Source organism: Solea senegalensis, linkage group LG4 (genome assembly GCF_019176455.1).
Source record: "Solea senegalensis isolate Sse05_10M linkage group LG4, IFAPA_SoseM_1, whole genome shotgun sequence".
NCBI classification, from domain to species: domain Eukaryota; kingdom Metazoa; phylum Chordata; class Actinopteri; order Pleuronectiformes; family Soleidae; genus Solea; species Solea senegalensis.
In genome coordinates this window covers 14,912,907-14,937,386 of record NC_058024.1, presented here as the reverse complement: position 1 = coordinate 14,937,386, position 24,480 = coordinate 14,912,907, and the positions used below count along the sequence as shown (strand labels likewise).

Genomic DNA, 24,480 nt, shown 5'->3' with positions numbered 1-24,480 from the left:
TTTGTGACTCAGGTTCATTTTTCATGTGTCACGTTGCTGTTATTTGGTCGTTCCGCCGTGTGAATGAAACGAGAACGTCTTTAGTGATGTTGGCAAAAAAAACAACAACAACCGTAAATAGCAAAGATCATTTGAGTGAACAATGACAAGTATGAGAGAACAAAAGTTCAGCTGTACACATAAAAGGGTGAGCATCAAAATGTTGGCATAAACAAACCCTCCTTTAACAAGTCAAGACAAATCGCTAGATATTTATCAGACCAATATTCATTCCCAGTTATTATAAAATCCCCGGGATCAATGACAATAGTGGTCAACAGAAGTGGCAGAACTCACACAAGAACACACTGAACCAACCCCCATTACACTTCACATTAAAATGTGTTTCCTGTGATTGGATTGCAATCGGATAAAGGGGCACGGAGAATAAATAGACAAGGGAGGCAGTGATAATCAAACACCGGTGAAACTAATAAGACGCAGGTGAATCTGGGAGACAATCAGGAAGTAGGACAAGCAGGACAAGAAATAAAACCAAGCAAGGTACACGCACGAGGAAGGAGTACACAAAAAATAAGTACATAAGTACACAAATAACTAAAAACCCAAGGTTAAAGAAAACAGAAAGAGCTATTGTGTGGAATCTCCTTCATGAAATCTTTTTTTTACTCTTTCCCCTGACCTTTTTGTCCTACGCCACATCCAGCCTATATTCATTTCTTATTTCATCAAGTATAGTTCCTGCAAACTGTCCACACATCTGTTCTCCCTCTCTTCATTCCCAGTTCTCCCAAAGTCTGCATAATATTCATAAGGGTATACAGGTTTGGAACGAGGATAAAGCCTCACAAGACGACTGTCAAAAAATCACAATAACAATCCCCGTATATACCATGAGAAGCCACCAGTTAAAAAAAATAAGACATGGACTGTGGCTGAATGAGTCACTGTCCTATGGTTCACTGCAGCTGTTGTGTAAGACATGCAGATAATGGCAGTATAGCGTCGGTTAATCATCACTCACTTGTTTTTGACGCTCTCTGCAATCTGTGTCCTGTGACTTTGTTGTCATGTGTTCTTCTTCTGTGAGGAAAAGAAAAACACAAACAACAAGGTGAAGAGTTGCTTGGATTTTGGCCTTTGAACTTTTTAGCATCAAATTCAATTCAGATTGTGTAAGAATACATAAAAATGTGCCTGGAGTTCTGATTTTTGTCCATAAATGGATGCTTTATCAAAAGGAAAATATTTCCCGTAGGATTTTGCAGAAATACGCCACACATTCTCTTTCAGTATAGAGACAAATGCACTTTAAATGATATATTAGACAAAGCGACTGCAGACAGTCTCATTTAAAGATAAAAGAAAAACCTTCTATCAAAGTGCTTTGGTTTGAAATATGCACATTTTTTGTCTTGTTCTCTTCAACTAGACTTCAGTGTAGAACTTAAAGCTAAAGTAAGTTTATAAAGGGGGAAGCTGACAAGATGGCAGCACATTGGACTAAGAATATGGAAGAGTCGTCATTTCAGAAACCTCTGCAGGCTCAAATGAGAAGTGAAGAAAGTCTAATGTCACACTGTCTGCCTCCTTGACTGAAAACACCACGAAGTTTGTGCGTGTGTGTGTGAGCGAGAGAGAGCAGCAGGAGAAGCTGTCTTCCTCCTCCACTCACTGAAGCTAAGTTCATGTTTTTATTCCCGCCGTCTTAGAAAAACACACACAATACACTGGAACTCATCACTCTGTCGTTGAGATGATGGGATGATTGTAAGAAATGTGTCGTGTTGGAGACAATGATTCACTCCCAGTTTTGTTTTCACTAGCTTCCTTATCTGAGGGAATAATTACCCCACACACACAGAGAGCCACACTGCTACTGCGTGTCTCCAACTGCCTGTTTTCATGTAGGTTTTTTTTGGGATTTGTTCGTCCACAAAATCATTAAGAGTCCCCACAAACTCTTCACAAAAAAAAGCATATTCCTACAAACTGCATTCTCAAATAAATATTTAATTAACGTATTATAATTATAATATTTTCTTCATCCAAATAATTTTTTTTGCAAATACAACATGACTCGTGTCCTATAAGCTCACGGCAACCAGACGAACAGAGTACATGACAAGCAAATAAGTAACTCATGTTCCAGGCCATTCAAACGCAAACGGTGACTCCTTTCCCCCGAGCTACAGCACAGACAGCCTTGGTGCTCTGCATGTGTCTTTTGCAAGGAGAAGAAAACGCACAAGCACAGCTGCTGTTCTTACGTCTTTATTTCTACACTCATCGTAGTCTAAAGATTTTTGCTACAACACCCGTCAGCCTCAGAGTTTCATATCAAATTCATGTAAACTGTGATATTGTATTCACACGTAGGCTGGAAGAAAATGTGTTCCTTGCATGGCATAATTCAGGACTGCTATTTAGTTGTACAATAACGTAACTTTCTTTTTGTGACGGTAACATGTACTGAAATCTCTGCAGCCATTTATGTCCTGACCTTTTTACCCGAGCTCCTCCAGGTCGTCAACGTCACCAGCGACTGCATAGTCAAGCTTTGTTTGCTTTGACATACAAGTTCCAGTTTTTCTTTTCCTTGTACTAACTTTCAGTTAATCCTTTGTTTGCCTGCATTCCAGGTCGATACAAAATCAGGTCTGTTTGGATCATTGCACCAAAAAAAAAACCCACTTGGGAACAATGCTGGTTTAAAATGGCAATGATAGCTTGTTTATAGAAATGGACACAGTCTGTTTCTGGTTTGCAAAGCGAAATTTAGGAAGATGGATGAAAGTAGCAGTTAGCCACAAGGGGGCGACTCGGCTGGTAACAAAAAGAACTTGGTTTGAATAGAAGTCTATGGGGAAATAAAGACGACTTCTTCATCAGTAAACGTCCTGCGTAGTGTTTCTGGTCTTCATCAGTAGATCATGTCAATTTTGAAAATTATGTTGTATTAAGGAAGAAACTAGAGCTACATATGTTGACACTAGTTTGATTGACAGCAGGTATTGTCCAATAGGAACACGGTTGCAGGTGACGTTTGTAATTTCCGGTTTCAAAAACTGATATGGTGCCTGTCAAATCACAAATCTACTTTTTTTTAAATATACAGTCTCTGCCAAACCAGCCTCAGCCGTGCAATCCCATATCAAACCAGCTGTCACACCACAGGCCTGCTATGTTTAAAAATCATGTTAGGCTGTTTTTAACTATGTCCAGACAACAGAAATACTTATTATAATATTGCCTCATGTTTGTTGTGTGGACAAAATTATGTTAAATATGGATAATTCTAACAAAGCCTCCAGGAACGAGGTTGTTTTTGGCCTAGTGGTCAAGGTCAGTATTGCAGGTCACAAGGTCCAATAAAAATGTGTGAGCTTGGGAGCCATTTTGTGAGCCTTAATAAGCTTTGAGCGCCACATTGGTCAATTCCACTTGGAATAATTCATGTTTATTTTCAATCAAGACAGAAGAACCCTGAATAACATTTACCAACTTTAACTGAAATCATGAGGTCGCAATCTTAAAACATGATGTCCAGTTCAACAAACACATCCAGTTCTTTCCTGTTGGCCAAAAATGTAAATAATTATAAATGTATTACAATAGGTTTACCTTGTTTCGAGATTAGCCTTGTACTTGAACACCGATGATATGTATATGTATAAAATCTGAGAAAACAATGTAGAGATTAGACAAAGAGCAAAAAAGGCACTGAATCATGGACGAAAGAGAGAATCAAAGGTAAGAGCTTATCAGCCGCGTGTGTGCTCAGAGGGCTGCAAAGCCTCGGCATGGGTCCATTCAGGGTCCACCACTGGACGTCAGCAGAGACGTTGATCAAAGATAGGCAGTGATTACGGAATTCTGTCTGACGTAGTGGGCTATCCTGATGTCTCCTGAAAGCATTACATCATTGCAACACTGTCTGCATCAGAAATCACTACTAAGTGAACTAAATGTACCCTCTAATAATGTATTAAATGTCTGAGTTTGCAATAGTACATGTGTAAACTACACTTACAATGTATTCATCTGTGGCTGAACAGCATATAGTAACCTTAATCATCTGCCTCCATCTCAGCCATTGTGTCCTCTTGTTTTTGCTTTTGTGGCCTTCCTCTTTTTCTCTTGCCCAGCAACTCCATCTTCAACATGTACACAAGACGTACAGTCAAAAGGTTAGGAAAGAAATTGATGATAACAATGCGTCTGTGTGAGCACTTCCAGACTATCCAAGAAGTATCCAATGTTATCTTGCATAATAAGGAATGAGTGAAACGTTGCTTTGCTGATTTATGCAAACTGGAGATGCCAAATTTCAGGTAACAACAATTGCTGAAAAATATCACTCAAATTCATTCAAAATTTACATTTTCCTTTTATTTGTAAAATAAGCGGACATTTTGAGGCTTAGGTGTCAAAGGGTTAATGCTTCATGTCCTTCAAAACCCCAAAAAATCAAATTACATAAATACACCTTTAACAGAAATTTGGAGAAAGAGGAAAGTAAGGGCGTTTGTAAAATCCCTGAATGATCCCTGAGGGATATTTGGAATCTCCATCAGTAATCAACCCACTTTATCACCTCATTCACGGTCCCTTTTTACGACTCCTCTGTAAACCAACGCAAGCTTTACATCTCAGCCAAGTGAGCCATAAAACAGCCTGGATAGTGTTTGTCTGATGGGCAGACTGCCAATAATGAGGTAAGGCAGAGAGAGATAGATCGAGTAGTTTGATAACTCTGCAAGAGCTGATGTAAAGACCTGGCACGACGAAAAAAGGTGAGCGTAATGCAGTTTGGAGTCGAGTCATTGAAAGCTGATCAATAACTGGCTCACAGACCCCAAATGCCTGGGAAATCGTCATTCACTGATCAGGCAGCAGCAGTTACGGTACATTGAGCCACTGGCCTGGACCTCTGCATGTTTTTCCCTCACTGTTCCATTCTTCTGTGTAACAGATACAGAGGGTCCAGTCCAGTTTGAGTCAGACTGAACATATAGACAAGTATTTGGCCACATTAAATTCAGGTGTTTTTAATCAGTCTTTGGTCCCGGCCCCCTTATCTCTGATGAAGGACAATCTTAACACATCAGCATACCAAGACAATGATGTGCTTCCAACTTTGTGGCAAACGTTTAAGGAAGGCTGTTACATCCCCAAACTTATGACAGAAACAGAGTTGTAGCAAAATTCAAAGTTTTATTTTAGAGAAACTTAAAGTAGCGCTGTTCAGCAGCTCACCATGAGACTGCAGCTGTGCCATATTAACAAAATGAACAAAACAAAAGCATACTAACTTTTGTTTAAGACAATAAAACCATAAACAAAAAGGCCTAACTATCTAACTATCAGACAAAAATAGCTTTTAAAACATTACAGGTGTGGCACAACCGATAACCTAATGTATTCAACACAAAATAAACTACATGGTACAAAATGTACAGCCTTACCTGGCACCCAACTCCCACCACATACAATAACCAAAAGAAAAACAAAAAGGACTGCAGGTACATGTGGCATCACACAACCAGAGCAGAGAGCACGATTGAGTGGAGCTGGCTCTTCTTAAAGGCTTGCTCCTCACACTAATTGGTCAGCTCCAAGGAAAGAGACCAATGAGCAGCAGAAGCCAGATCCCACAGATGTCAGTCAATCACCTCCTCATTAAGCACCTGTTGGTGTAACGGTCAGGCGTCCAAATACTAGATGCTCGTATCAAATAGTTCAAGTTCAAATCTCATCTCGAGTTCATCAGATCTTCGTCAACCACTCTTTATTGGTTTTATTTAGATGACGCTTGTCGTTCCAGAGAACTCCAAGTCTCGAGTCATTCCAGACACATTCAAGTCAAACTTTATGCCTGTGAAAGAGTCCATGACGACACCTTGGTTACAAAACCTTCAGCCGTCAATGCTGAAGAGAGCAGGGGATCCGGAGCTATGACCACGACCGATGACATCCAGGTTTTAATCTCCTGCAGGCAGTTAGACAAGTGACTGTGGGGGGAGAGCAGTGGAGGGTTTTGTGCAGAGATATAAGTGGGTGTCGTCGGCTTATAAGAGTGGAAGCTGAGGTCAATGGTGGTGGATGATCAGACCAGAGGGCAGCATGTAGGTGATCAAGTGTAATTGCTGTAAGGAAACAGATAGGATCAAGGAACTCAATCAAAGTAAAAAATATGTAGTTGACACACAGTAACCCTCAGCAGATAAGGTAACAAGTAGGGGCTTTATCATTCTCTTCCAATTCCTTCCTCTTTTGCCCTTTCATTTTTTTATCTTATCTCATCATATTGTCCTCCATTTCTTTTGACAGGATCCAAAATGACTGCACTAATTAATATTTTGCATTGTCATGAATGTGACAAAATAGTTATCAGACAAATATTAAAGACCCTAAACTAGATAAAATACAGAAATATCGTACACATACGTACAGATTGTTCTGATACCTGCATATCAACGACAACAGATTTCAAATATTTTACATTTTTGAAGTATGAAAACTAGTTTTCCCTGCAGTATTAGCATTAATATATTTACAAAATTCCATATTTAAACTATTCTTCATACTTTTGGATATTATGATAATCTTTGATTAGACCATTTAAAGAGACAGGGAAATTCAAACAGTGATTATTAAGATCAACAGCAGGCCATGATAAGAACAAAGGAAAAGAAAGAGGAAATCATGTTTTTGTTCCTCGTAATCTGAGCTGGCAACAACGGTGGTTATGAATGGAATGAGACAAAATAAATGACATGTAAATGAATGTACCCGGACGAAGCTGAGTCACTGTCACGACGTGGCCAACAATAGATGCACAGCAAAAAATACAAAAACAAAACATATACATGCAATGAAGCAAACAAACTCAACACAAAATTGCTCCCTCACCTGCTCTAACATAATGTCTGTAAACTGTACAGATAACTAAAGTGCGCCAACTGCTGGAGATCTGTCGACATTACACACACATTTTACAGTTCCTTGATTCTTATTTCTTAAAATCTATTGTACACATTGTACAGCAATTTAAAACTTAATTACAAAGCTCAAAATTAAAAACACATTTATTCATTTATATTTACTGACCTTTCACAATGCAGTGCGGTACAGTGATTCACTTTGAGAATCGCTGATTTATTGAATATAATTCCCATATATATATATATATATATATCCGTTATCATTCATGAGTCCAAACTCATCTTTTTATTATGGTATGTAAACATTAAGTTTTATTTTGACACGTTAAATTCATGTTTCCGGTTTCCGGTTTACCGTCACCACGGTTACACGGGGAAAACGACAGAGAGCTCGTCTGAGACAGGAAAGTTCTGCGTGAAAAAGAGGAGTCAGTGTTTGACCGATTGACCAAAATGAGTGAATCCATCACTCGCACCGTTCTTAAGAAAAGATGCTCAAACAAAGTTGTGAGGCGAGAACGTGTTTACGACCATTTGTACGGTGAGTAACGTCAACTTCAACAGTGAACGGCGGAAACACAGGTAACCTGAAGATTTAATGTGATGCTGCAGATCCACTTTACACGGTGTCATCAGAGGTGGACCACGTCAGGTCCGGACTGAAGGCCTACATGTCAAAGGAGCGACTGGTAAGATATATAATATAATATATAATATAATATAATATAATATAATATAATATAACATAACATAACATAATATAATATAATATAATTTAATATAATATAGTTTATATAATTAATATAATGTAATGTAATTACTATAGTGTAAATGTTTTTATTAGTATATAAGGGTGGTGGTCCGGCAGTGGGGTGATCCTTAATGTATACAATGATGAAAAATGGTTCCCACAAGAAAAATCATAGTGTTGCTTCTTTGTTGCTGTATGAAAACATTCCCCTGTTTCTCTCTCCCTGGCTCAGCGGAGAGTTCCTGAGTTTGGCTCAATGTTCAGTAACTTGGTCCACCACCCATCCTACACTGTTCAGCTGGAGCCTGCAGACCCTGTACCGCCATCTATTGACCGTCGCTGGCGAGGCCACACAGAGCAGCGCAGAGAGGCCCTGCAGCAGCTGGCTGGGTAAAAGTTAAAAGCTAACGTTGGTGTATTTATGAGTCTGTGGCTGTGACTCTTAACTTTACTTCTTCACAGGGTCGGTCCACATACTCCTGCGCGGTCCAAAGGGAAGGAGTGTGATGTGACTGGAGTAGATCGATGGAGATACTTTAAACGGTTTGGTGGAACAACATCACACATGTGCAGCAGTTATCAGCTCCATGATGTCTATATTTCCACTGTGAATAATGACACAGTGTCTGAATTCTGTTTCCTTCAGCCCTTTAATTCCCTCTGCACAGCAGCTTCTCCCTGGTGTGATTTTTGCTTTGCCAAAGTAAGTCTGAAAGGATCCTCATATAAAGGGATAGTTCAGGTTTTTCAAGTCGGTGTGTTTTCCACTGCATGGTCCCAGCTCGCATTGCTGGTTGGTTTTTCATTACATTACCTCATACACCCCACTTTTTTTTAAAAGAAAACCCTGAACTATCTTTTTTTGTCTGTGTCCTGTTGACCGGTGGATGGTATAAGCTCTGTTTTTGTTTTCTCAGAGAAGACTTTGTCACAGCCGGTGGGAAAGATGTCAAACAGCAGACACATTTCACAGTGGGAGTCCAGACAGACTACAGGGAGAGTGAGGCACAGACAGACCCATACAGCCCAGAGTATGTGATACGACCTGGGATGACCCCACCAGAGCTCCTGCACCTGGCATCTTTGACATGGGGTAAAAAAAAAAATGAAAAAATCCACTTACCTTCCCAGAGATGAATCGTTTACATGTACCTTTACATTTACTTGTGTTGGCTTTTCTCCTAAGGTCGTGGTCTGCCTGCTGGCCTAGCAGAGGTGCAGCTGATCGAGCGTGTACGTACCAGACGAGCCTGGGAGGCCAGCCTTCCTCCACTGGATGACCTGAGTCAGCTGGACAAGAGGAGGCGTATGATGGAGGAGATGGAGGCTAAAGAGTGGGCTTTCAGAGAAGAAGAAATCCACAAGTGAGTGGTTCTGGACCTCAGTGACCTTTTAGCTGCAGTCAGTGAAATGCTAAGACTTAAAGTCTGCGTTCAAACAGCTCTATATTGTGAAAGCTCTCTGATTTGGAGTGTTTTCTCACTCCACAACTGACTTGTTTGTCTTTGAATAAATGCTGCCCCCTCATGTAGGGAGGACAAGGATAGTTCACGGCAGTTAGTTAGTCTAAAATAGGGCATAACATTGTTGCGTTGTTGGTGCAGAGTGTTTGGTATGGATTTAAGCTCCCCGTTTAACCAAAAGAAAACCATATACCAACCTACCTTAAACCCTGTTTCCAGACTGAAGGAGACCCGTCTTGCAGTGCTGAAGGACCTGCTGAGGCAGAGAGACGAGGTCCAGAATGAGGCCACAAAGGACAGACTGAGCCAAATATATTTAAAGCATCAAAAAGACAAGGAGACGAAGCTGCAGAAGATCCGCGATGACTACAACAGGTGTAAGACAAGCACTGCCACTGTTTGAGCACAGTGAAAGGCCTCATTCACACCTGAGTGTGTCCTCAGATCAGATCACAAACTGTTACACAAACGGTTTGATTCCAGCATGTGTGGTCCCAGGAGTGTGAACAGTCGTACTCAAAGCTGTCCACACGTGATCAGGCCACCAAGGATGCTAATACCAGGTGTGAGCGCAGCCTAAAACTCATTCATCTACTGTCTGTTTCACTTGTCTGTCTGTTGGTGTTTTGTGTGTAGCCCTGAGGAAAGTGGAGGCTACGAGGAGGAATGTGTTGGGGAAGCTAGAGCGACGTGTCAAAGACTACACAGACACACAGACCTACAGGGGCACGCTTACCAGGAGCATCCAAAGCCACTACTTAGACACATACGAAGGTCTGAATCTGATGTCATTTACAAGATAACACACATCAGAGCCAATGAGAAAATGACTCTAAACTCCACTGCAGGCTTGTTGGAGCTGGAGGCCGGAATGTCTGACTCCAGCTTCAACCACCGTGCGAAGAAACCCAAACCCAGAGTTAGCACCGCCAAGGATGCGACCATGTCGCCTGTGAACGGAGCAGTGACACTGATGAACACATACAAGGTAAAGCCAAAAAAACTTGTATGTTTATACACTTTTACAAATTGCAACCAATACAACCCAATACACCAATAGTAGATTTAAGTTGTAGATACACATGGATTTCCACAGGCTCTGAGGGCGGAGGAGAACAAGCGAGTGACGACAACACCGCCGTCGCGTTTTCTCATCAAGAAGGAGAAGCCTGTCCCTCGTCCACTCACTCCCAGAGTGGAGGAGCCACCAGAGGTCAGCGAACGTCTGTGAGGCTACACGACGCTGAGCTTGTTCACGTATCAGAGATGACGTCTGTTTCATTGATTTACGTGTCCTCCGTTAGGGGGAGGAGGAGATGGAGCTGGCGGTCATTCACTTCCAGAAACTACTGAGAGGAAGAAGTATCCAGTGTGAGGTCTGAACATGTGTGTGTGTGTGTGTGTGTGTAAAATGGCTGGTTTTAGGGTTGGTGATAGATAGAACTAGGTTTAGGACAGGATTAAGTTAAGGGTTGGATATTTAGTTGGGATGAATAAGGCAAAGTTAGGGGCAGGGGAATGCATTTTGTGTCCTCACTAAGATAGCTGTGGCAGTGTTTATGTCCGATGATTATCTCTATTCATTTCCGCCTGTGACTATGTTTCCACGGACACCAACTAATTAACCCAAGTAACAATAACAACAAAATAATAATAATAATGAATTCTATTTATGGGCGCCTTTTACAAAACTTAAGGTCACCTTGCAGCATTAAAACGAAATAAAACGAGAAGTTCCAGAGACAAGGGTTTGTACGGCTGAAATTTCTGGACCCCGCGGTTGATACTGTAGGCGCAAGGAGGAGGAAGATCCGGGACAGGAGGGTGTGTAGATGTGAAGGAGTTGGAAGGTTGTGAGAGTGAGACAGAGAAGTTCATATTCGATGTGATAAGTGATAGAAAGTCAGTGGAGTTGTTGAAGGACAGGGGTTTAAGTATAGAGGCTGAGGTAGTCCAAGAATTCTGTTTACTGTAGCTATCCATGTTAACATCATGTGTGTTGTTGCACAGATGTTTACGGGGAAGGAAAACCACATGGAGCTTATCCAGGAACTGAGAAGCACCCACGCTCTGCAGACGGAAGAGCAGGAGCTACTGAACGCCGACAAAGACCTTGTTATTGCTCTGAAAAAGCAGAGAGACAAACATCTACACAAGGTGAAAACACAAACAAGCAAAGATGTTACTATATATTCCACGTTCTACAGTCTCCTTACCTCTTCTGTCTCTCTCGCTCTCTCTCTCAGGTCTCTGAGGAGGAGGCGTCCCAGGCCGGAGCAGTAGGTGCAGAGCTCGAACACCTGTTTGACACTTTGTCCAAGGAGCTGGTACGTCTGCGGGAAGAGCGCAGGATCCATGCGTTTACAATCATCGCCGAGAGAGACCGTCGCCTTCGAGAAGCCGAGGAGAGCGGACGGAGACAGGTGGAGGAGCAAAGACGCAGGGAGGAGGACGAGGTCTTCAGACAAGTGCGTACATGTTCTCTGCTATGAGGGTGCAAAGGTGATGCTGCAGAGCTTTTAATCATTCCACATCATGCCTTAGGTGGTGCAGGTCCACCAGGAAACAGTAGATTTGTATTTGGAGGACATTATCCTGGCGTGCATGGAGCAGACAGCTGACCAGCAGGCCAGAGAGGAGATCCACAGGAAGGCGAAAGAGGTCAACGACATCGCTTACGCCGCGGAGGAGAGGTAATGGACAGACGCCGCCTGACGATGAGGGATTTCATGGAGACATTCAAACACAAGAATCGGCAACAAAAATGATGTGTGTGTGTGTGTTTGTGAACAGCCGGAACAACCTGCAGTCTGAGGAGGTCGTGTCAGAGTTGGTGTACAGTTTCCTAATCCCAGAGGTGGAGAAGATCAGTGTCAGAAAACAAGGTTAAGACACACTTCTGGCTTTATTGATCAATAACTCAGCATTATGTGAATTAAAAGATCTGTGTTATTAAAATAATAATTATCATTAGAAATATCTATATAAGTCACTCACTGGTCTAACTCCATTTTGACTTCTCTCTTTAAATCCTAGTGCAATTCAGGCAGCAAAGACACTTGCAGGCAGCTCGGAGCATCATTAATGGTACAGCAGGGGATTCTGGGATACATCCTGCCACCCCAAGGGCCTCGCAGTTGACCCGTCCGTCTGAAAAGGACTCCAACCGAGTCCTTGAAGAGAGAACCAGCCATGTAGAAGCAGAGCAGCAACTCAATCAAACACAGTGACAAAAAGGTCTAAAAGTACAGGATGAGACACAGTGTGACAACATTTAGTTCCTAATTAAATTATGAAATTATATTTCATAATCATAATTTTCTTTCTTTTTCAACCTTGAAGTATCTATTGTTCCTGCCTTGTCTGTAGCTCCTGCTCTGTGACCCTGCAGATAAACGCTGTACTAATAAAGTTAAATAGTCAGTGACGACAGTAATGTATGAAAACGAAAGAAGTAACACACACACAACAGAGACACAGGCATATTTATAAAAAAAAAGTTTTAATTCAATTTTTTTAAATCAAAGGCAATAACTGAAATGTGTCCGATTCATACCGCGTTCCGTGACAACGACGATAAACCGTTGTCTTCCGTTGGTAACAAACATAGCAGAGAGAACGACGACGACAACAACAACATAACAAACCCGGCAATACAAAGAACATCCATTATAAATTAAAATAAACTGCTTTAATGCACAAACAAGCAAGTATATTATCATTGAGAATAAGTAAGCCTGTATATAACTGTGAGCCGTGCTGTGACAAGAGAACAGATGGGGATTTCAACCCTGGAGATTTTTCAGCACCATGTTCATCCTTGTTCCACTGGGAGACTAATAAGCATGGTGCTAAAATTAATTAATTCTTTTTTTTTTACTACTAAAAACAGATCGGGATTTTTATCTGACATCTGGTCCTGACTCAGATCCACCTCCAACTGATTTTTCTGGACCAGATGCATGTGAGAATCCCGACCTAACGAACAGATCCCACATTTATAACATGCTGTAACCGGATGAAACTCAACCATGGGCGGAAACGGTCACTGTGGCGGACGAGCATCACGTCCTGTTAAGATTAACAAGGCTTGTTTAAACACACACACACGCACATACTGCGACCAGAAGAGTGTTTTCGTATATATATATTTGTCTTCAACAACATTGTCAGAAGGAAAGACGCAACAAAGCGCTGATTCAAAGAGCAGCGGAAGGACACGATGATGCAACCTGGGCAGAAATACATGCGGAGGGAAAACAGCTTGCTTTATATTTAACCTTTCTCCAGTTTGAATGCATTTACTGGTACAACATTTTCATCTTGGGACTATTATGTAGATGAAACACATGGGGAAAATATGGACAAGAGTGTTACAGAAACTGGAAAAAGGCCTTTTTTAAAGCAACATGTTTAAAAAAAATTGAATCAACTAAAAAAAAAACAAAAAAAACCCAGAAAAGTTCAAGTCAGGTGTAAGAGACTGAGTATGAGTCTCATTTAGGATGAATCCTTCTTTGGAAATGTCTTAAACGATAGTGTGGACAGAAAACCAAGCCATCATATATATATATATGGAGAAGAGTGGATGTTAGTTGTGTTCCACTCACTGGCATACCGTGTGTACATGGTTGTGAAAGGTGCACTCAAAAAGGTACAGTGTGTTAAACTACTGGTGAAGTTGCACGTTGCAGCTTATTATCCGCCACTTCACCCTCCACACTACAATTACGTGTGATTATTTTATGAAATTAATAAAAAGAAAGTGACACACTGGACCTTTATGGTCACAATACATTTGCGTGACGTGAAAACTGGAAAACATCGTGAGAACTTGTGGAGAGATTTGTGGTTGTCCATTCATGCCAAATAAAGAAAAACAGAAAACTGACAATAAAAATACTCAAAAGAAATATCATATCTCAATCATGAATAACAAGGTCAACATCTTTTATTCAGCAGATAAGACTTTTTTTTTTTGTCTTGTCATAAAACTTAGATCAACGCTTCCCAAATATGTGAACTGCCACCCACTGGTGGGCCTGGGCGGTACTGCAGGTGGACCAAAAGAATGTATTTAAGTTTTTAAATTACAGCCAAAATGGTGATCACAATTACTTGTGATAAGTATTGAGATTACGATTATGTTAATTTAGGTATTTATTTATTTAATATTTATTAATACTGTATTATCTGTTAATTTCAGTGTTGTGCAACATCCTTTGCTGATTCTTGCACATTACCAAAATGTAGGAAACTTTGATACAGACGTTCAAATTCTGCTGTGAGTACATATTTTTGTGTCTTATTTTTCCCCCTTTGACATAAATGGACATCCATATTATCAGAGTATTTGAAGAGTTTTGTTTGCACGATGATAAGTGGGGGGGGGTCTCCGTTAGGCCCGGACACCAGAAGGCACACTGTGTAGATACTGGGCCGGGTGAGGAAACAGGATTATTATTAGGGATTGTGGCAGACTGTGTTACCATGATGCAAGATAACGAGAAGTCGAGAAGTGAGTGTAAGTGGTGCTTTGCTCAATGTTAGCACTAACCTGCACGCTCTAACCTGGAAAGGGCACTTAAGAGCAGAAGCACATTTCCTTGTATTTTACTCTTCCTTCCCAGTGATTTGCAGCTAACGTGTGATAGGTAGTTTTTGCACTCTCAATGTTGGTTTCCACATATGAAAAGAAAAGAAAACATTATGATCAATGGATTGATAGACCAAAAAAAAAAGCGCTTTTTTTGTTCTCAAGTGAATAAACAACAATAAAACAAACAATTAACAACATACATTTAGAACACTACGTTAAAATATGACTAATATTATCAAAAAGGCAAATAGTAGGTGTATTGCAACGCTCTCAGCGGCATCACTATCAAAACATCTTCATAATCACTACCCTCAGTCATCATCATCAACATCATCAACAAACTCATCCGATCATCAAAACTCATCATTGTGGAGAGACAGGAAGGAGGCGTGGTCTGGGATGATTGACAGCCCAAAATAGCCACTCACATTTTACCCATCTCAGCACAGGCAGGCACACTTGTAAATGACATAGCAACAATAAACAAAGATGGACATTTCCAAGGAAACCCGAAAGACGCCTGACCAATGGCAGCACAGGGCCAGTCAGACAGGGTTGGGGGCGGTTGTCATTAGACTGCAGGCATCTCCAGGAAACAGGAAGAGCTCATTTAGACAGGAAGAAAGGAGGGGGATGCAGGTGTGTGTGTGTGTGTGTGTGTGTTTGATAAATGTTTTGGCAGTCTTGTGTGGTCCAGAAAACAGGGATTTGGGTGAATGACAGTTCAACTGTGTGTGTGTGTAAGGTCTGGTTCTTAGGTTAGATTATTTAGTCTAGTATGTGTTTAGTTTCTGTCTAGACAGCGGGAGGTCTTTCCCAGGTCAAGTCAGTGAACACCGACCGCTCACTTTCTTTACTGTGGGAAAAAAACAAAAAACCACAAACATAACTCAATTTAGACATTTGAGCTCAAGACTTTGTGGATTTGGTCCAGTTGGCTCTCACTCAGACCCATGGGTTTTAGAGGTTTCCCTCACTCCAACACACCTGATTCTAATTGTCAGCTCTTCCTAATCAAGCTCTGCAACAGCCTGATAACGACACATTCATTTGGATCAGGTGTGCTGGAGCGAGGCGACACCTAGAAGACGCAGGGCTGAGGTGGCGGGTATTTAATTAAGATCGACGGACTATACACAAATGTACTGTAGAGTAAAAAAGTGTCAAACGGCCAGTTTTACAGGCCGTTTCGGACTCAACTATTTCTTCCCCTGACCAAAAAATGTGAATTCAGACATAGCTTCATTGGTTTGCTTACTTTTGGACAGAGCTTTTGTCAGATCGTATCATCTAATTCCACTTATATATGATTTACTGCATGTTTTAATTAACTTGAACATATATTTTTTTTAGAAAAGCCTTACTGGGGACAGGAGTTGCAAATTAGCTAAGACATCCGTTTCATGCTAATTTGATATCAACGACAGCACAGATGTCTTATGTCTCTGCATGGGCCGTGTATGTAATGATATGTGTGTGTTTGTGTGTGGTGTGATGTTCCCGTCCTCTCCTCCTGTCATATTTTTTTGTATCATCAGCCAGCACAGGTTTCCCTGAAGTAAACCATTCATCCTACTCTTTTTTTTCTTTTTTAAATTTCTTTTAAACTCTAACTACATCAACTCTAAATGATTATTACCGTCACTATCTTCTAATGTGAAGCCCCGATCAGAGTCCATACGTAGAGCCTTCTCATACCCGCTGCGAACCCTCCAAGCAGGGAACTGAACCATTTTACAAAGGAAACTGCCCGGTCCAAAAATAAGTATCACAAAAAAAAAGCAGGAGAGAAAGAAAACTGGACTGAAAGCGAAAGGCAAATAAGTTAGCTAAAGTTGCTTTGGGCCCAGGCTCGTTATCTCCTAAAAGGTGATTCAAACTTTGATTGATTAAATCAAAGTATTCTTTTTTTTTTTATTAAGATTTTTTTCTTCTTAAATTGTTTGTCATTAAAAACAAATTGAACAAAGGAGAAAAGAGAGAAATGTTAAACATGGTGACTTGCAAGGAAATGGCTTTATAATATTTGTCTTAGCGTTTCTTCTTTCTTTGGCATCACAGGCATAAAAACCACAGACTTTACTCTGCTGCAGCTTTTGTCCTCGGTCTGTTTTCTTCATTTTTAACATTTTTAATTTTGCATAATTTCAGGAGAGACATGACTAAAAATATATTGTAACACAAGGACTTTTTTCACAGTGGTCTTGTAGAGGAGCAAGACAGTTGTGATTGCTGAGAGGATTGTTCCGTTACCTGCGTTACTCAAACGCAATAAAAACCTGTGATTTCACAAAAAAAGAGAAGATAAAGAAATTTAATTCACCATATCAGATTAAAAGATATAACATCTGTTGTTTTTTGGCTTCTTTTCTCTTCTGGCAACAGGTTTTGGCTGCAGTATGATTCAGTCCATGTGGAGGGCGCTGTTGCATAAAGGCTGGACACTAGAGGGCGCTGGATTCATGTGGGCTGGCCAGTGGTACATTCACATCAGTGTAAACTCACAGTAACTGGTCAGCCCACAGGGTTACTTTTCATACAAGCAGCAATTATTATTATAATCTAGGTAATAATAATAATTTTAACCTTTATATCCACACTCTTAGACATGACAAAAGACGAGCTGCTATTAACACTCGTGTCACTTTTTAACACTTCAATGTGTCTAGTTTAAAACAACCCGCCTTGTGCTGCCTCCAACACAAAGAGATCTGCTCCAAAACTGAAAACGTACAACCAAAGAAAAAGATTTAATAGATTTCAGGAAGTGAAGTTGTTGGTTGTTTTCCACCAGAGGGGCGTTCTCAGTGTTGGCACACACATCTTTGCATCTTTTAAAAGTGCGGCCACTGTATAAAGGTTGAACAGTTAAATCGAGAAAAAATATAAAAGTTTTTCCTAGCTGATGCTGGCTGACAGAAGATTGTTGTCTCTTTCCTGGTGCAGTAAAGTGCTCGGAGATGCCTGCAAGACAGAGAGAGACTCACCACAGAGGATTGTGGATGTGTTGTGTGTTCACGCGGGGTTAGCTGCAGCAGTGCACAGTCAGTGTATCACATATTTAGGGCATGTCAGGCAACCTGCCTTCCTTCCTATGTAGTGCACTACAAAGGGGACGTTAGGTGTCAATGAATCTGCTTTGTTTCCACTCTCCTCCTAAAACTAAAACTAAAATGACACAGCAGGATTTAAAGCCTACATCTAGTCTACTCTTTTTTACTATCACGTTACACATCGTCTTGATTAGTTCAGACATTCGTTCGACGTGACAAACTCTGAAACTTTATGTGCTTCACTTGTTTGGTCGAGGTAGTGACAGCCTAGGCTTTGTGATTGGCTAATGATTCGGCCAATAGGATGAGACAGAGAGAGCAACAAGCAGATTTTCTGATTGGGCCCACAGATTAGATGCTGACTAGTGGTTGGCTCACAGGACTTGGACATTTGCATAATCCTGGGATTTTTTTTTAATTTATATATCTATATATTTTTATATATATATCTCAATGGTACAGTAAAGGTTGGTCCAAGTCCATTGGACCAAAGTCAGAATCTCCCCCATGATATGATATACTGGCTGCTGTGCACTGATGTGGTCCCTCAAAGTCCCTGTGGTGTCAGGACTCTCTCTTTGTGTGTGTCTCAATGGACAGAGCCCCTTCACAATAAAAGTCTGTCTGACACGTTCCATCTGCGCATCCTACAAAATAGTGCAATTCTTTTCAGCAATTATATAAATAACTCTCAATCCATATATACATGCCAACATGTATGTAGCAAAAATGTTCAACGTGAAAGTTGGCACGCCAACAGATAACAGATGTTTGTTTCTTCTCCTAAATCTACACAACATATAAAAACACTAAAAAAAAAACATTGTAACTGATAAGAATCCACCTAGTTTAGAAAAATACTACTACCCTACTTTCTCTATTTTCTCTCTTATCAAGCATATTGCAGATGTCTTTCTTTTTCTGGGGTCAACAGTCTTCAACTTTGTGCAAACCTTCTTCAAAAAAACAAATAAAAAATAACAACCCAAAAAGATTTTAGTGACAACTCCTGCAATAGCTGTTTTTTTTTTAAAGGCAGAATGTTCAAGGACATTTTCGCACTGTGCTACAACTGGCAAGATTGAGCTAACGCTAACTACATCTAAACTCTTTTCTGCAGATTCTCATGTGCTAACGTGTCTCTGGTGACAACAGCTAAAGCCTCGTGCAGGTATCACTATCCTGAACTGTGCAATCACAAACAAAATTAATGGAGTTGGAGCAGCGAAGGGGATTTTCATAGGAAAACAAAACCAATCCTGAAACCTGAAGGAACCAAGAAGACTGTCACATATCACAATTTGACTGGATAGAAATGATCTTGTAAGCTTGAAATAGACAAACAAACGAAAAAAAGGTACTACAGAAACAAACAGAACATGTAAATATTTATAGTGTAGAAAGGCTAGCTCAGTCTGATAGAGGGGCGATGAGTTGCTCCCACACCCACCCACCCTTTGACCTCCTTCTCTGACATCATCATTGGTTCATCTGAAGTGCACAGGAAATTGTGGAACAGGAAGTACCAGATGTTCTCCTGCGTCTGTGCTCTGCAGGATTGATGTGGCGGCGCACATATGCAACATCTGGAACGGATGTTCTTACCTAACGAGGAGCCGGCGTGCGCCGCGTTCACCGCCTCCCGGTCTAAGCCCGATCCATTGTGAGGGGAACCTGCATCAGCTACAACTAACCAGCCATTGACCATTTACAAAGTGGTAATACATAATCCTGGTTTCCCAGCGGGCTAGGGAAGAGTAAGCAGGAAGCAGTACTGTCACACCTGCTGGGGCTTTTGTGATTTTTCCTTCGTATTCCTTGAATTCCTGTTGTCCACAGTCCCTTGCTGCTGAGGTGGAGGTCGGATTAGACCATGTATGAGCAAGGACGGGGGTACTTGTCCAGAGGAGACGGTGCGATGGTTATGGCTAGAATTCAGGGACGCCGCATGGTAGTAGTGCCCGATCACCTCGCTGTAGGCGGGGGGAGCTCCCTCTACTCGGGACAAGGCCTCCTGGGCTTCTAACACACTGATGCCCGAATGGACACTTGGAGGAGGAGCCTGGAGACTGAGAGTAAAACAGGAGGGGTAAATATTATCTTTAGCTAGTGCAACTTGTAATGAAAATGCTAACAATGCTGACTAGCATTACATTTTGAAGAAAAACATTATAGGTGTATATGTGATGTTTACATTTTTTTGGTTGGTAAGTAACAGAGGTCTATAAACAAGGGACCTGCTCGCTTCACATAGTGCTACGTCATTACCTGGCCTGCAGACAGTTGGATGGGTCGAGGGGGTGGGAGTCAAACACAGTCCGGTTGGGCGGTGCTCTGACTGACTCACGGTTCAGTTCCATCTGTTGCTCTGGATCCCGCAGCTGAAGGGTGCAGGGGCCCTGGTATGGTGGGGGCTCTTCCCCATCTGAGAGGGAGATGGTGGGCGGAAGGTCGATGAGGCTCTGGGGCAGGTAGGGGTACGTGGGCTGGAAGCGACTCGCAGCGTACGTGTGCTGGAAGCGCTGAGACTGGAGGGGAGGCTGGGGTTGGGACTGGGAGTGGGTATGCTGGGGTGACGAGTGAATGCCTCGATCCGGAGGGCGAGGGTTATAAACCTGTTGACGTCAAATGGCTGTTGAGTCACAATGTTTGAACATGTAAACTTGCTTTTCTTCTTCTAAATCCTTATTTGTTAACTTGGTGGTAAAAGTCAAACTCACCTCGTTCAGACCATTGTTGGTCGCCGTGCTCTCAGAGGACCACAGACCTGCCTCCTGATGGAAGAAAGGAAGAAAGAAAGAAAGAAAGAAAGAAAGTCAGTCCATTTAAAATTCAACTCAATGAAAAATTAGATTAAGCTTTATGTAGTTGTTGATTTCTTTTTGGCCACCAGGGAGCTCCACTTGGGCTGCAAGAGCACACACTCACTGTCTTTTTATCTTTCTAACCTTTAAATCCTCGGATTACCTGTCGGTCTGTGACTCAAAAACTACTGAAGTGACCCCTTACTTTCGTAAAACATATCAACTGTGAATAAAACTTTTCCAGCAGGCATTTGTGTGTGTGTATGTGTGTGTGTGTGTGCTCACATTTATGCCTCATCCTTTACTCATGTGTAACACAGGTTTGCATAGCTATTCTACTTAGGACACAGCATTAGCTTCCATTTAGACAGCCTATTTCTGCCACTTTCTGCCTCTTTAGGACCAAGTTTTGGTTTCAATGAGGACTACTTGTGCTGACAAGGTCAGTGATTATGCCAGAAAGGGTCCTAAAGAGGTAACAAGTACAAGCACACACAATGATTCAGTAGCAGGTGATTCACAAAGCACAAGCGAAGCGTCTGAAAAAGCCTCAGGTGCAAGTCTGCGAGTTTGTTTGTGTGTGAATGTGTGGGTGGGTGGTCAAGGTATTACTCATGTCATGAGGACATCAGTCTGTTTACACAGTACTGGGACTTGTCGTCCTCATGGAGCCAAAAGGCCTGTCTCCATAACAACGAATACAAGTTTTGAGAATAGTTATGATGAAGCAAAAAAGTGGTTATGGTCAAGGTAACGTAACTGTGTGTGTGTGTGTGTGTGTGTAGTCATCACGGGTGTCTGTGTCTCTCACTGAAGAATTGAGTCAGTGTGCTAGCATTAGCCTGCAGCTCTGTGATCACATGCTGTCACTCAGCACGCCTCGAAACCCAGCATTTCCTCCATAAACTATATAGGGATCTGTTGTCTCTGGACACAAAATGCTGAAACAACGGTTTCTGTCTGATGAATAAGAAGGAACTTTGATAACTTTTCCCTCTGTAACACAAGAGTCTCAGAGATCCGTAACAAATGTAGGGGTGGGAGCAAATATCTTTATTTTAATCAACGAATAAAGGCGCCAGTTTCACTCGCCAGGCGTCACTACTTCATGTCTCCTTGTGACGTCTGACTACATGATTGTCTTGCAATATATCGATTATCACAGAATCGTTGTATCGTGATATTGCTGGTATAGTGGACCTTGTATCGCGGATCATATCATGAGGGACCCCCCTGATTCCCACCCCTAAACAAATATGTTAATATTTTAAAGCTGCTGTGTAAAACACATGTGTATTAGAAGTTGGAGTGAGCCACATGATCCAACATGTGCATAAATCAGATGAAAAAGTCCCATTTGACTCACATTAGCCAGTGGTAGGTGTCTTCTGCTTGTGGGGGCGTGTCTGGAGAGGAGAGAGCGTGTCGATAGTCGGTAGTGGTTCAGCAGACAGGTGATGACGACCACCATCACCATCATCACCACCACGATCACCAGGATCTGGACGAACTCCAGCTGGGCTATAAACACAAACAGACAAAAAATTGCTCAGTTTGCTCATCAGGGATTAGTAGAGCTCAGTGTACAGGGTATAGTGTCACTGTGATGTCATCAAGGTTGAGTTTTCTTCAACATTTCATAAATGAAGTGTTTATAAAATATAAGCATCTGTTGGTATCTAAATGAGTAAAAAGAGATGAGGTGCATCATGGGAAGTGTAGGATTAACTCTTGACATTACTCTCTGTCACAGTCAAAGGCTAATTTAGAGTAAAGTAAATATAAAGTAGTAATATACAATTGTAAATAAAAAAAGCTTTGGTCTCCTAACCTAAACAAAATACAATAAATCACAAATATTATCTACATAAAAATTTTATGACAGATCAAGAGAATTCCACGGTTTAAACATATTCATTAATATTTGATTTATTCCCATTTCAAAACTAAAATGAAGGCAACGAATAAATAACAAAAAAAAACACATATATACAGACACTCCATACTACTGTATGTACTTTTCTGTAAATCGTTGGGAATTTTCATCAGATGTACAAAAAACAGTGAGACAATGAGTGTATAAATTTAAACAACACACACACACACACACACACACACACACACACACACACACACACACACACACACACAGTGTCAGACTAGACCAGACAGGCACAGGGGGGGCTTTGTTCAGAGTCAGTCTGCTTGAAAACCTGTGAGTGAGTGAGTGTGCCATTTTCTCACACTTTTTTTTCACAGGGGTCAGAGACAAGTCAGACAGAGGAACAAACATAAAGTAGCCTGCAGACCTGCAGACAACACACACACACACAGCTTTTTAACTAATTTCAGTCTCTCAGTCCTCATAAGGTAGTGGTTAGCACTCTCGCCTTGCAGCGAGAAGACCCGGGTTCGAGCCCCGGTTGGAACAAGGGCCTTTCTGCATGGAGTTTGCATGTTCTCCCCGTGTGTGCGTGGGTTCTCTCCGGGTTCTCCGGCTTCCTCCCACAGTCCAAAAACATGCAATGTGGGGACAGGTAAATTGGACACTCTAAATTGACCATAGGAGCGAGTGTGAGAGCGAATGGTTGTTTGTCTCTATCTGTGTGGCCCTGCGATGGACTGGCGAACTGTCCAGGGTGCACCCCGCCTATCGCCCGATGTAGCTGAGATTGGCACGGCACCCCCCGCGACCCTCTGGTTGAGGATAAAGCGGTAGATGATGACTGACTGACTGACAGTCCTCATAAGGAGGTTAACCCTAACCCCCGGTGACATTGTAACATTTTAACATTTAACATTTTAAGCAACAGAGAAACACACTGTTCATACGATCAATGCAACAGAAGTCCACTAAAGGTCATAGATAACTTCTCAAATACCAAACCACCTGAATGATGATGATGATAATGATGATCTTTGACACATGAACTATTTCACAGCATCCAGACTTAATCTACAGTGTACTTACTCAATGGACTACCAATGTTTATAACTGCATTGCAATCAAACACCTACAGTTCAAATGATCTACACAACAAAAGAGCCTAAAACTTGACCACGGTGATATAGATATATAGATATTGAAAAAAAAGACATTATATGCGGCAACACAACGAGATGTCCAGAGAAAGCAGTAAATGGTTTGTATTTCTCCTCTAACTCATTTTCTGTCAACTAATGGATTAACGCATTGACTATAAAAATGATAGAATGAAACAACTCAACAGAAAGAAGGAAATCTGAGGCACAATCTGATCACTGGAGGTTTTTCTTCAGTGTGAGCCAACTCACCGCACAGTTGTGTCTGAACACAGGTGTCATGGCTGTGAGTTCCTGATGAAGGCTGCATAGTCTCGTAGCTGTGTGAGGTCTTTGCTCAATGACTGGGTCTCCTACACGGTAGATTGTTTGTATTCCAGAGGTTAAATCATGAAGATGTTTCCAGAGAAGAAAGTCCACCAAGGCAAATTAAACTAAAAAAGAAACTAAATATTCTAGAGGAACTCTGAGCTACATGTCCCGACACCCTGCACGTGTGTGTCCTCACTGGGCGACACATGCATTCTGAGCTTCGACGGAGCTCTGTCTGCAACTTTTTCTCACACACATTCCCACACTGTTCAGACACACACACACATACTGAGGAAACAGCTGACCAGACCCCCCATGCACCCCCACTTCCCTCAACCACCAGCACCCAATAGCTGTGAACAAAGGGGGTCAATGTGAAGGAGGAGGGGAGGGAGAGAAAAGAGAAAGAGACTAGAGGGGAAAAAAGACAAGGGGAGTGGTGGGAGCGTCTGGGAGAGACAGATGGGTCACTGGGTGGACAGAATAATGAGAAGAGGGAGAAAGTAGGG

At 41.6% G+C, this 24,480-nt stretch overlaps 2 protein-coding genes across 2 annotated transcripts; one reads left to right on the top strand and one right to left on the bottom strand.

The window, feature by feature from the left end:
- Positions 1–7,302: 7,302 nt before the first annotated feature.
- Positions 7,303–13,673, top strand: cfap91 (cilia and flagella associated protein 91). Its single transcript, XM_044024980.1, has 17 exons — positions 7,303–7,488; positions 7,560–7,636; positions 7,931–8,088; positions 8,161–8,241; positions 8,345–8,401; positions 8,616–8,791; positions 8,885–9,062; positions 9,381–9,538; positions 9,798–9,935; positions 10,010–10,149; positions 10,258–10,374; positions 10,466–10,537; positions 11,172–11,318; positions 11,408–11,629; positions 11,706–11,854; positions 11,955–12,046; positions 12,198–13,673. The coding sequence occupies exons 1-17, from the start codon at positions 7,401–7,403 to the stop codon at positions 12,389–12,391; spliced, it is 2,244 nt and encodes a 747-aa protein (XP_043880915.1). The 5' UTR covers positions 7,303–7,400; the 3' UTR covers positions 12,392–13,673.
- A 1,645-nt stretch (positions 13,674–15,318) lies between these two features.
- On the bottom strand, positions 15,319–24,253 carry pmepa1 (prostate transmembrane protein, androgen induced 1). The gene is made up of 5 exons (XM_044024982.1): positions 23,912–24,253; positions 21,984–22,138; positions 20,534–20,587; positions 20,082–20,428; positions 15,319–19,882 (listed from the first exon to the last, which is right to left on the bottom strand). The coding sequence occupies exons 1-5, from the start codon at positions 23,967–23,969 to the stop codon at positions 19,591–19,593; spliced, it is 906 nt and encodes a 301-aa protein (XP_043880917.1). The 5' UTR covers positions 23,970–24,253; the 3' UTR covers positions 15,319–19,590.
- Between the last annotated feature and the right edge of the window lie 227 nt (positions 24,254–24,480).

Coding starts and splice junctions, on each gene's coding strand:
- cfap91 (XM_044024980.1), top strand. CDS start 7,401: ATGAGTGAATCCATCACTCGCACCGTTCTTAAGAAAAGATGCTCAAAC. Junction 8,792..8,884: donor CCTGGCATCTTTGACATGGG/GTAAAAAAAAAA, acceptor TTTTCTCCTAAG/GTCGTGGTCTGCCTGCTGGC. Junction 11,855..11,954: donor GCTTACGCCGCGGAGGAGAG/GTAATGGACAGA, acceptor GTTTGTGAACAG/CCGGAACAACCTGCAGTCTG.
- pmepa1 (XM_044024982.1), bottom strand. CDS start 23,969: ATGCAGCCTTCATCAGGAACTCACAGCCATGACACCTGTGTTCAGACA. Junction 22,139..23,911: donor TGTTCAGACACAACTGTGCG/GTGAGTTGGCTC, acceptor TTGTGTTTATAG/CCCAGCTGGAGTTCGTCCAG. Junction 20,588..21,983: donor GACACCTACCACTGGCTAAT/GTGAGTCAAATG, acceptor TTCTTCCATCAG/GAGGCAGGTCTGTGGTCCTC.